Here is a 13,504-nt window from a genome sequence, read left to right as displayed (position 1 = left end):
GTCTAACTCATTCAATTACCCATTGAATGTCATACTTATCCTCATACTTTCTACAAATCCTCTTCATTAATCAAATGATATGGTGTTATATTGAATAAGAATAATGTCTAACCAATTAAGGCTTGACATCAATGACAACATAACAACTTGTATGACTCTTTTACATACAATAACAACATTATCAATTGGGGATAACGACATGATCATATTTGCACTATGTGTACATCTTCATCTTTACAATCTTTGCTAGATTAGTTATAAAAATAAAATACTGTATATGTATCTAACTAATCATGATAGATTTATTTCAGTACACCATATCAACATCTTGTTACAGTAAATGAGTCTTGAGAGTGCTAGAATGTTAAAATGTTCAAAGGTATCAATAAATAGTAAAAATATGAATGAAGAATTCTTATAGTAAGATTTATGTATATAGGAATTTGAAAATTTTGAATTTATTTTTTGACTTTTGAGTGTGTCAATTCCATTTAGTGTGCAATCAATCCAAAATGAACAAATTCCAATATCAATGCGAGGAATCCATGTGTAAACATGGAAAGTAGGAAATTATTTTTATAAATTTTAAACGTATGAGAATAGGTGAGAATCTGAAGAAGAAATGACCAAAATAATTAAAATAAGTCTAAATAAATGTTGAATATATGAAATGGTTTTGTAAATGTGGATTAAGATTATTCAAGAATATGGAAGTCCCATTTTAAATTAATTCTCCTCTTGATTATGATAATTCATCAAACAACATCCATAATTTTGTGTTATAAAACATTGATCTAACTTAGTCATCTATGCATGATCATTTTTGTGTCATGTTTACATCTTCATTGTAACAATCGTGGTAAGAGTAGATGTGAAAATAGAAATTAAATACTAAGCTAACTAATCATGTTAGATTTATTTTAGTATACCATGTAAAAATCTTCTTATAATGAATGATTCTTGAGCATGCTAGAATGTTGAATCATTCTAAGGTATCAATAAATATAAAATAACATTTTAACAATTATCCAAAACATATATGAAATATTTTTATAGTAAGAATTGTGCAAGTAGGATTTTGAAAATTTCAAACACTTTTTTTTAATTGATTATGTCAACTCCATATACTGTGGAATTGATCCAAAACCAAGATTTTCAATATCAATGTGAGGAATGCATGTGTCAACGTCGACAATATGAAAGTGTTTAAATAAATTTTAAATATATGAGAATAGGTGAGGACATGCATAAGAAATGATTAAACATATAAAAGAAAGTCTAAATAAATGTCAAATATATGAAAATAGGTGTAAAGGTGGTTTAAAATTATTCAAACACATGAAATTCCCATTTTAAATGAATTTTCCTCTTCATTATGATAATTAATCAAATAATGTTTGTAATTTAGTGTTATAAAACATTGATCCAACCTAGTTCTAAACACATGATCATGTTTGTGCCATGTTTACATCTTCATCTTGATGATCGTGGTTAGATTCATTATTAAAATCAAACACTCTATATATACCTAGCTAATCATGTTAGATTTATTTAATTATACCATTTAAAAATCTTCTTACAATGAATGATTCTTGAACGTGCTGGAATGTTGAATCATTCTAAGGTATGAATAAATTTAAAATAACATAACAATAACTATCCAAAACATGTATGAAGTATGTTTATAATAAGAATTATATAACTAGACTTTGAAAATTTTTAATTTTAACTTTATTTTTGAATATGTCAACTCCATATAGTGTGGAATTAATAAAAACCAAGATATTTCAATATCAATGTGAGGAATGCATGTATCGACATTGATAGTAGGAAAGTGTTTAAATAAGTTTTAAATATATAAGAATGGATGAGGACAGGCATAAGAAATGATAAATCATATAAAAACAAGACTAAATAATTGCCATATATATAAAAATAGGAGTAAATGTGGATTTAAATTATACAAACATATAAAGGTCCCATTTTAAATGAATTTTCCTCTTGATTATGATAGTTAATCAAATAATGCCCGTAATTTAGTGTTATCAAACATTGATCCAACCTAGTTATCTACACATGAACACGTTTGCACCATGTGTACACCTTCATCCTAACAATCTTGGTTTTCTTAATTGTGAAAATCAAACACTGTATACGTATCTAACTAATCATGGTAGATTTATTTTTGTACACCATATAAAAATATTCTTATAGTGAATGATTCTTGAGTGCTAAAATGTTGAATTATTCTAAGGTATCAATAAATATGAAAAATATATAATAATAACTATCCAAAACATCTATAAAGTATGCTTATAATAAGATTTGTGTAAGTGGGACTTTGAAATTTTGAATATATATATATATATATATATATATATATATATATATATATATATATATATATATATATATATATAATTTTGAGTGTGTCAACTCCATATAGTGTGGAATCAATCGAAAATAACAAATTCTAATATCAATGTGAGGAATGCATGTGTAAACATCGAAAGTAGAAAATTGTTTAAATAAATTTTAAATGTGTGAGGATAGATGAGGATGCACATAAGAAACATAAAATATATGAAAATGGGTGTAAAGGTGGATTAAAATTATTCAAATATATGAAGGCTCCACTTTAAATGAATTGTCCTCTTGATTATGACAATTCTCAAATACTATCCATCATTTTATGTTATCAAACATTGATCTAACTTATTTGTCTACATGTGATCATGTTTGCACCATTTTTACATCTGCATCTTAACAATTTTGTTAAGATTAAATATAGAAATTATAATTAAATATTTATCTAACTAATCATGTTAGATATATTTTAGTACACCATATAAAAATCTTCTTATAGTGAATGATTATAGAGTGCTAGAAGGTTGAATCATTTCAAGGTGTCAATAAATATAAAACAACATAGAAATAATTATGCAAAGCATGTATGTAGTATGCATAAATGGTAAGAATTATGTAAGTAGGACTTCAAAAAAATTAAATATATATTTTTAGTTTCTAGTTTGTCAACTCCATATAGTGTGGAATCAATTGAAATCTAATAAATTTCAATATTAATGTGAGGAATGCATGTCTAAACTTGAAAGATAAGAGAGTATTTAAATAAATGTTACATACAAGAAAATAAGTGAGGATGTGCATAAGAAATGATCTAACATACAAAAATAAGTCAAAACCAATGTCAAATGTATAAAAATAGATGTGAATGTAGATTAAAAATATTCAAACAAATCACAGTCTATATTTAGAAAAAACTTATTGAAAAGTCATTTTAATACCAAAATCACGTTCTTGTCACCATATTTTTATTTTATGGAGGGTTCAGATCTATGAGGTAACCTAGCCAAGCATGAGGCCTATGAGTTACCAACGAGTGAAGGCCACCACTTATGATTTAAGAACTTGATACGAACCCATACATCTCTGAGCCAAGTACAAAATTTAATACTTAATATCAACCTATTTCATTAAAATGAATTCAATTGATAAAGTAACATTATGAATAAATTTACATTTAAAAGTCAATGGGACCTTTAAATAGAGAGTGAGACACAAGAAATTCGAACGCATCAATGTCGCCTTAAACTTAACCTAACTGAATAACACTTCAAAGAACTGATACAAAAAATAAAATTAATAATCAGATTAAATAAATCTAAATATAATAATTGGGAATTTCTTTAAAGTCCGGACCATGCGCGTTAACTTTCTGTGCACCCGTCCGTTACAAAATAGTAGACAACTCAAACGAAAATGGAACGAGGTTCTCCTAGTTTGCAGTCATGGAGCTTTCGCTGCTTTCATGGCATCATGTTCTCCTTATCGCTGGTTCACTGCTTTTTTCTATTGAGAAGGGAGAGGAAATCAAAGCTTCCTCTTCCTCTTCCTCCCGGACCTCCTGCTTGGCTTATTCTGCGAAACCTCTTTCAGCTACTAAAGAGGCCGCACGAATCTCTAAACGGCCTCTCTCTTCAATACGGCCCAATCATGACATTCCGTCTTGGCGTGAAAACAACGGTCGTCATCTCCTCTCCTGCCATGGCGAAGGAGGTCCTTAAAATCCAATACCACAACTTCGCCGCGCGGCCATTAATGGAAGCGTTCAAGTCCTTTTGCCATCACAAATTCTTTCTTCTTTGGGGTGAATACGGCCCAAACTGGCGCCATAGTCGAGCTTTTCAGCACCGAAAGTTTTTATGCTCTACAACGCCTCAGAAGAGATCATGTATTTCACATGATTCGACTCATATGGCGTTCTGCACGTCTATGAACGTGTTGGGCAACATGATCCTCAGCACAAACGTCTGCGATTCTGTAAAGCTTAAAAATACAATCTGGAGAATAGTGAAGCCGTAAGCTCGTGCGAGATGATAAAAATTATAATAGAGCAAACAAGAGAGAAATCCATAGTAAGGAGAAGTCATGGAGAAACTCAAAATGGGCTCTGCTGATCACAGGCCCAACTTATTCTATTTATTAGTAAATACACATTAAATGTTATCTTGACTATGCATAGAGTTGGCTATTACAATTAATGGTGGATGGTGAGGCTGATGTGTTGGCCGGTGCTTGGACGGCTTTGGACAGCTTTGGACAGCTGAGGATGGCTTTGGATGGCTACTTGTCTGCTGCTGACAACTGTTTGTCTGTGGCTATGGACGGTTAAACAGCTGTGGACGGTGGGAGAAATTAATACTACCAACACTCCCCCTTAATTTCTTCCACTAATGCTACTGCATTTATATTGTTTTCCCTTGTCATAATTACTTCAGGTTTTATGGCTTACCCCTAACCAATGTAATACAAATAGTTTTTAGCTGACCAAAAACTTTACATTTGAATGGTTTCGGCTAACCACTAACCTCACAAAATAGTTGTTACAATTGACCACCAAACATCACAAAATTGGTTTTGGATTACCATAAACTTTGCACTCAAATGGTTTACAAACCAAGCACTCATTGGTTCTAATGACCATGAATCATCACTATAGGGACACTATCATCACTCTAGGCCTTTCTCTTTTGTACCTCCATCAAACTAATTATTGAGTCCATATAAAAAGAAATCCATCTACTGAGATACATGGGTGACCAATTGTTGTACTTGCTAGTTCTATAGGAATCCTTTTCACATATATGGTTCATCAATATGTCAAACCAAAAATCTTTAGGGTGTCGAGCATAACCAATAATGCACCCCATACATTCACATAGCCCATTAACAATCATCACTAATTCAATTTTAATTCAATGCAACCAACTTCTATTACATAACCACTATCAAGAACATCATATCCAATCAGCACACACACAGAACTTTGCACCATGACAACAAACTCTAGCATGCCATCTCTTTTCCTAATGAATGTTAACTCCTACAACTGACTTATAATACTCCACACATATTTCAAATAAAAATACATAATAAAACACTATTAATAGTAACAAAATATGCTTTCAGCTTCAATTTTAGCTTCCTTCTTTTCATGGCTTCTCTCTTTCTCATAGCACTCGCTTGATTTGTTCTTCTCACATTAGAAGTGTGTATGCAATCTTTGGCTCTCCTGCTTCCACAAAGTTGCTCCACATCCCACAAACATATGAGTAACAACTTGACATTCCCAACATTAATAGCAATCATATCACAATCTTTCACTCCACATCTTTCAATCACAATATTTCACTCATTGCTCTCTCAAGACTTTTGGATCATTCACCAAACCTTTAATACCATGATAAAAATTAGAATAGAGCAAACAAGAAAGAAATCCATAGTAAGGAGAAGCCATGGAGAAACCCAAAATGGACTCTACTAATCACAAGCCCAACTTATTCTATTTATAAGTAAATACACATTAAATTTTATCTTGACTATGCATAGAGTTGGCTATTACAATTAATGTTAGATGGTGAGGCTAATGTGTTGGTCGGTGCTTGGATGGCTTTGGACGGCTTTGGATGACTACTTGTCTACTATTAACGGTTGTTTGTCTATGGCTATGGACTACTAAAAGGCTATGGACAGTGGGAGAAATTAATACTACCAACATGAGATAGGAGGATTTGTGATACCCAAGCACAGTTAGATGATAGTGAACATCTAGGCTATTACGAGGGACCCTTCAATTTGGAACAAGCCCTTGGAATTTTTTGCCTGAGAGGTTTTTGGGGGAAGAGAATAGCAAGATACAGTTTGGAGGACAAAACTTTGACCTAATGCCATTTGGATCTGGAAGAAAAATGTGTCTGGTGATTCCATTGGCAAGCTAGATGATTCAATTTGTTTTGACTTCTTTACTTCATTCATTTGAGTGGGGACTTCTGAATGGGATGAAGCATGAGTAGATGGATATGAAAAAGGTAATAGACAAGTTAGGGATTACTTTCATAGAGATGTTTTTGGTCATATATTTCTTTTTTTTTGCTATATGTGTTGTTATAGGAAAATGTTGTTTTAGATTTGGGTTCAATGTAAATATATTGATTTCATGTTTGGAATTTAAGTGTTCAATTGTTTATTGTAATAATTTTATTTTTTACAAATATAAATGTTACACTTTTACTATGACCTTGTATTACAAGTCATTTTTTTGTATCTTTTGTTGACAAAAAGACCATCTACAATATGTTGTAGGAGATATTAAAGATCAGATTTATTCAAATTGATGGTAAAGATGAACAATGTTCTAAACAACTATATAAAATATTTAAAGTTCAATTGTAATTCATAATTAATGAATATGCCTTGTAACTTTAATTACTACCTTATTGTTTAGCACTAAAAAGTTGTTTATTCATTTCCTAGAAACTCCTTTTAAGTTGTGTTTTATGTCTATTCAAAATTTACTTTCTTTAATCAAAAAATGCTTAGAAGAGGGTATATATCTATATATCTATAGACATAAGTTTATGAGACTCGCTATTAGTGGTTGAGAGATATCTATTCTTTAGTCTTTAGATGTAGTTTTTTTTAGATATCTCTAAGCTTGCTTTACACACACACACACACACACACACACACACACACACACACACACACGTGTGTGTAGTAATAGTATCAACATCTATAATTTCTTAGAATAAAATTACACTTTGACTTTGTGTTGATGCCCAAATTATAATTAGAGTTATATTTTTATAGGATTACATATAGAATCACACTTTGGATTATAGATTAAATTACTAATTTAATAGATGGGATAAGGTTCAATATGGTATAGTATTCAATAAGAGTTAGGATTAGTGTTAGATTTGGTTTATAACTCAATTAGTGTTAGGTTTAGAGCTCAATTTGATTTAATCGATAGTTTATTATTCAGATTATGAGTGGCCAAAAATATAAGGCTAATTTGTTCATTTGTAGATTATTTAGTGGTTTAGAACAAAGAAAGAAACCAATGCTTTCTTATGAAAGGGCATTCTTTCAATCTATTGACTATGAATCAGGGAAAAGTGCAAAAAGATAAGCACTTTGTCATCAAGTTGTCTAAGAAAGACCTCAAGAACTAGTTGCAAATAACAATAAAATATTTTGAATAAAATATTAAGTCATCATCATACAATTTTAGTAGTTTTATCTTTAGTCAAAGTTCATACACGATGTCAATGGGCCCTTGGTCTACTGGTGAAGTTGAATGGCTCACAAAGAACCCACTAGGGATCAAGTCTCATTGAGTGCGAGGCTCCGACACCAGAAAGGATGAAGTCAGGATCATGCCCTAGGTGATTTTGATCACGTGGATATCCCTCAGTCCTTCACTCTAAGTCAAAAAGGTTTCAGGCACATGTGCACCCATATCAGGTTCCTAAATATTCTAGTGGTGGCCTTCACTAGTTGGTAGCTCATAGGCCTTGTGCCCCATTGGGTTGCCTCACAAGTCTGAACTCTCCATCTAAAAAATAAAGAAATCATATAGTTATGATATCCTCTTACCTTCCAAAGTTTGACATACTTGACGATTGACAAGTTACAAATTTATTATTGATCTATGTGGAAATCAATACATAAAAGAATGTGACATTTAAATTTGAAGAAAAAATCAAGCACTGAATACAACATCCAACAAATATATTTTTTAAATCATTTTAATATGATTTGATCAAAACCATGGATTCATAGACTTAGATTCTAAAATTCACAAAGGTGAACCACACATTCAAAAATCTCATTTTTGTACGACTATTTTGTAAAAATACAATAAAAGCTTTAATCACAAACAATCCAAGGTCATATTTTGCAGAAATAGATCTTAATTTCCTACAAATGCTAGATGAGACCAAAGAGACGACGGGTTTCTTCCCCAATAACAACCTGAGTACCACTCTTTTGTGAGATTGGTTTCTTCAAACTTGCATAAACCACATCCTAGGGGAGGAAGAATTGGAGAGAAGTAGGTCTAGAGCCCTTCAAAAGCTTGAGTATAATCGCATACCTTTGTATGCACCCTAAAATGGTCACCTTGACTATGTGCCCTAGTTTCATAATTTATCTCAAGTTTGAATCAATATTTACATCACCATTTCCTTTGATCAAATTAAATTATTTGAATTATTTAATTAATCATTATTATTTTACATCAAATTCTTTGATTGAATTGGAGTTAATTTATTAAATTAATTTTAAATAAATGGTTGGATCATCTTGATTTTTGTATTATTTAATTAAAGGAATTTGCTCCCTTTTAATTAAATAAAATCCATCCTCTCTTAATTTTATGTGCAACAATTATTATTTTAAAAGAAATAATTAAATAAATGTCACACACTTTATTTTATAAGAAAAGGGATTATTTTAAATTTAAATTAAATAAAAACACCCCTCATCATATCATTTTTATGGAGTTTTACACTCCACATCTCTTAATTAAATGCTAATTGCATATTCTCTTATCTGGGTCACACCATTTCATTTAATTTTCATTTTCCTCCAATTTGGGAATGCCTTTTGGCTTTGGTATATAAGGAGACCTCCTTCCTTCATTTTGGAGGAGGAAATTTTATTATCACCATTATTTTGAGCTTTCATGCTATTTCCTTGAGGACTTGGAGCATTCTTATGAGAAGATCATGACTTCTTATGGTACCATTATGATAGACATTTTTTTAAGCTTTCTTAGAGACTTGGAGATATCTTGCTTGTCCATTATCATTTGAGTCTTCCGTTCATTGGATGTACTTGTGAAGACCAAGGCTAATATTCATATGAGAGCCACCACTACAAACCTTTAAGGGTCTTTGCACATTGATGATAGGAAGCTATGAATTGATTCTTGAGATCTTGCACTTTCATGGTGTTATTTTGAAGGATTTCAAGTATAAGTATTCATAGAAGTGTGTTTGCATATTTACCCACATTTTTCACACACAACCTTAACTAGTGAGAACATTTAGCTAAAGAGAACTCAGAGTTGTGATCCACAAGTTCACCCATGACTAGGTAGCATTTGGGTTTGTCTTTACGGGACCCTACCAAACAATACACATGTGGTTGTAAAAAAATTAGAGGGTTTTTCTCATGGAGAAAAGATATTCCATGTGAAAATAAGTATAATTCAGAAAAAAAATCATGTAAATTAGGCGATGGGGTTTCTATGTAGGGATTTTAAATAATGCTTGATTTTAAGTATATACAAAATGGGTCTCTCAACTTTTTCTTATCTAAGAAGTTTAGATCATGATGTTTCCAAATAGAACTTTACTTAATTAATCACTACTATTTTTGAGGTTAATTATTGATGGAAATACATCATAATTATGATAGATATCCACCGTAGGATCAACAAATAGAAGTGTCGAATACAGTATATCACTTGTGCGATGGAAAGTCAGGTTATTTTATTTTCATTGCAATTATGATGGAAAATTCTATCACATACCATAGCTTAGATGGCCATATGGAATGGCATACTTGTCATGGCAACATAGTAGTCTATGGATATTGCGACAAACTTGTACGACAATTTTCTGATGGAATTGCTATACATGTGGTGGATAGTTATCCAAACCTTGTGATGCATCATTGTCAAGTGGTATTTGATAGGGATGTACCCTTCTAAAAGAATTCCTTCAAGATGCCAAACTTTCCTTTGACACAAGTAGCTCTATGTTTTTAGTCTTCAATCCTCCTCGCAATGGATAGAATTCAACAATCACAAGAGTACTCATTTTCTCTCTTCTTTAAGTTAAAAATTGAAGTAGCAATTATGAAAATGTGTTTATATTTGGTATTGTAATTTTTAACTTGCAAAAGAGAGTGGATGACTCTCATGACCCAAATTATGGAAATGTAGGACGATCAAAACTAACAACAAAGACTTATTTGTGTCATAGTCAAGCTTGATTTCTTGAACATGACCTTCAAGAAGGTGATCATAGTTATCAAAGACCATAATTACCCCTTGTTGTTGTCCAACTTTCATCAATGAGCTCTATCATGATAATATAGAGATAATCATTACAAAGTGCAAAAAAATATCAAAGACTACTGGAATCACAAAAAAAATTACTTTGAATTAATAATACCAACCAAAAGATGTCTTTTGTATGCTTTGTGTGCCTACAATAATCAGTTGCAAGCATTTAAGTGCATTTGAGACCCTAGATAAGGAACAACCTTACTGAACTTCATTTTTTTCGATAATACTTTAGAATTATCTACTAAATAGGGTTGACCACATGAATATGGAAGCTCATTTGGCCCCACCCCCTCCACTCCTTTAAAATCAATTTGAATTCCCTTTTAACATCACATAAGTGTACATTTCTATCAATAAATCAATATTAAATAGCATAAGCATTGATCACATAACTATACATTTCATTCATGTCATTAATTTTCTTCATCCATATCATCATCATGATCATCATCTTCAACAATATCTTCATCATCATCATCATTGACAACATCATCATCATTGTTGTCATTGTTATCATCATCATCATCATCATTAATAAGTTATTGTAGACACCTAAAAATCTTTTAGAAAATAAAGTATTTTTATTTTATGAAAAAGTCTCTGATGACATCATCATTTATTAATTATTTATTTATTTAATAAATTAATTTATTTTTATGTCATTAAATCCTTTTATCTTAATTAAAAATATTTAATTAAGGAATCCCTCCCAAAAATGTTTAAATCTTATTTAAACATTATTTCCTTATTTATTAATTATTTAATTAATAAATTGACCAAAAATTTCAAAATAAATAATTTATTTATTTTTTGCCCAAAACTTGGCCAATTTTCTTAAGACCACTAACCTCTTCCAAGATCTTCTAATCCTTCTTTAATTTTGATTAAAGGCTAATCCCATCATTTCCTACCCCTAATACCAACTCAAAATATTTAATTAAGATTAAATATTAATCCTCATGTTTATTAAAAATACTTTAATAAATATCTCCTCAACACAAACTCTTAAAATAAACAAAACTTTATTTATTTCCTAAAAACCTTATTTATCCTCATCCTAGGAAGTTATAGACTCTTCTAGAAAGTCTTCATCCTCATCCAAAGCCTAGACTCTTCTAGAAGATGTCAATCCTTATCTTTGACCCTAATCCTAATCCCCCCCTAACCTTGTCACATTCCCTAAACATGGGTTAAGACTTGCTAACCCAAGCCAAAGCCAACAAATATATCCTCCTTCACCCACCCTCATTAAATGCCATCCACTTGCCCATCTCTAACAAGCCTAATCTAATCTTAACCCAAGCTTAATCCAAACCTTAATCATTTGCACATTCCTAAGTCAAGCTCGATGCTTTCTTATTCCAACCCAAGTAAAAATATCTCAACTCTCTCACAAATATCCCAACCATAAAACTTTATGAAGCTCACAAAACCATAAATGACTCTTACAAGCCCATTCATTGCTCTTACAAGCCATTATGAGGGTCTTTATGAGCTTTGAGCCTCTTTTGTTGACCCCTCAACCCCTCTTGCTCTAACCAATGACCCTATGACATGTGTCACTCCCTGATTGACTGTAAGAAAGCACAATCCATGTGCTCTCCTCTCATTCAATATAAACCTTCCATAAGCTTTCTCCTTTCCTTTCATCTTAGCCCTCCATCCCTGAAGCCTCTTGCCTATAAATTGGATCCTTCCCTTTTGCAAAAAGAACACAATCTAGAAAGTAAAGCCATAATGCCATTTTGAGAAGCCATTTTTACATCAAATCCATTCACCAAAATATATCAAAAATCCTCCATTGAAGCCCATTTGAGCATTTGAGCATACATACATAATCAAGCCATCTTAGCTATTAAACACACCTCTACATCAAGTGATCATCCTCATTGAGAGAGCCTATCCATGGCTCATATTCTCATTTGAGGACTTCACTTTGTCTCTCATGAAGTTATGTTAAATTAGTATGCAAATGCTTTTTGATTGTTTTAATTTAGTGTTTCTAACATACTAAAGTAGCATATACATTTTGGCACGCCTGGTGGGACCCTGCATGGGTCATCTTCATTAGCTTTTTTAGTCAAGTTTTGTATGTCATTTGCTAATTTTGGCTAATTTTGCTTGTTTTTGTGATTGGTAGGATTGTATAAATTGGTTTTGTAGGTCCACATGAGCATGAAGAAGACAAAAGAACTCATAGTCTATCTCATAGTGTTTGCAGATTTTTCAAGCTTATAGGTGGACGAAGCACTTGGAATTCTTCTTCCTCTTCTTGTCTATATTCTTCTTCTATTCCATCTACTTCTTCTTCTTCTTCTTGAGGGATCTTGGCCTTTTTTTTTTTTTAAGGAAGCAAAATCATACACACTTTTTTTTAAGTGCTTAAAATGAACCCCCAAATCATACTTAAATCCATAAAAAACTAAAAATTTGCCAAAAAAAAAAAATCTTTTAACAAGTGAAACTAAACCAATCCAATCATTTGCATCCTTGCAACATCAAAGTTTTAGATGCATTCATGCAAAGTTAGGAACACTTCATTTTTGGAAATTTAAAAAGAACTTCAAGTTTCTATTTCAAAAGGTTCAAAATCAACACTAAGTGCACACTAAAATCTAAATCAAACTCAAAGCATCAATCAAGGATAAAATGAACCTCATTTGCAAATATTTTAAAGTTCTTTTAAAAATCTCATGAAAAGTAAGAGTCCTAAATGGTTGCCAAAATTGTCCTAAAAGCTTTGTTGTTTGTTCCAAACAAATGTCTTGTTGCAAAATCTTGAATGTTCCCTAGGTTTTTCATGCATCAAAACAATCTAGGAATATCATTTTTTATGCTTAAAACATGCAAACTAGAACACAAAATCTTGAATGAAAACTAAAGTCCAAAGAGTCATTTTTAGTTTTGAGTCCAGAACAATCTTGAATGATCTAAGGTTAAAACAAAGCACTTCAAAGTTCTTAAAACAACACGCAAAATCTCAATCTTGAATGCTCAAAGGAAAAAACTTGAATGTTTAATCCCTCGTCTTTGAATGCATGTAAAATCACTCTTGAGTGC

The 13,504-nt window shown here is 31.4% G+C and overlaps 1 protein-coding gene across 1 annotated transcript; it reads left to right on the top strand.

The window, feature by feature from the left end:
- Positions 1-3,780: 3,780 nt before the first annotated feature.
- Positions 3,781-4,383, top strand: LOC149527880 (cytochrome P450 76T24-like). Its single transcript, XM_089812057.1, has one exon. It carries the CDS (start codon positions 3,781-3,783, stop codon positions 4,381-4,383), a length of 603 nt encoding a protein of 200 aa, XP_089668183.1.
- Positions 4,384-13,504: the final 9,121 nt, after the last annotated feature.

This window comes from Cupressus sempervirens, unplaced genomic scaffold, assembly GCF_028749045.1.
Source record: "Cupressus sempervirens isolate cs-2001-9-10 unplaced genomic scaffold, ASM2874904v1 CseChr00s100001_01, whole genome shotgun sequence".
In the NCBI taxonomy this organism is placed as follows: domain Eukaryota; kingdom Viridiplantae; phylum Streptophyta; class Pinopsida; order Cupressales; family Cupressaceae; genus Cupressus; species Cupressus sempervirens.
Note: the sequence above shows the minus strand (reverse complement) of the source record. Positions and strands in the feature narration are given on the sequence as shown.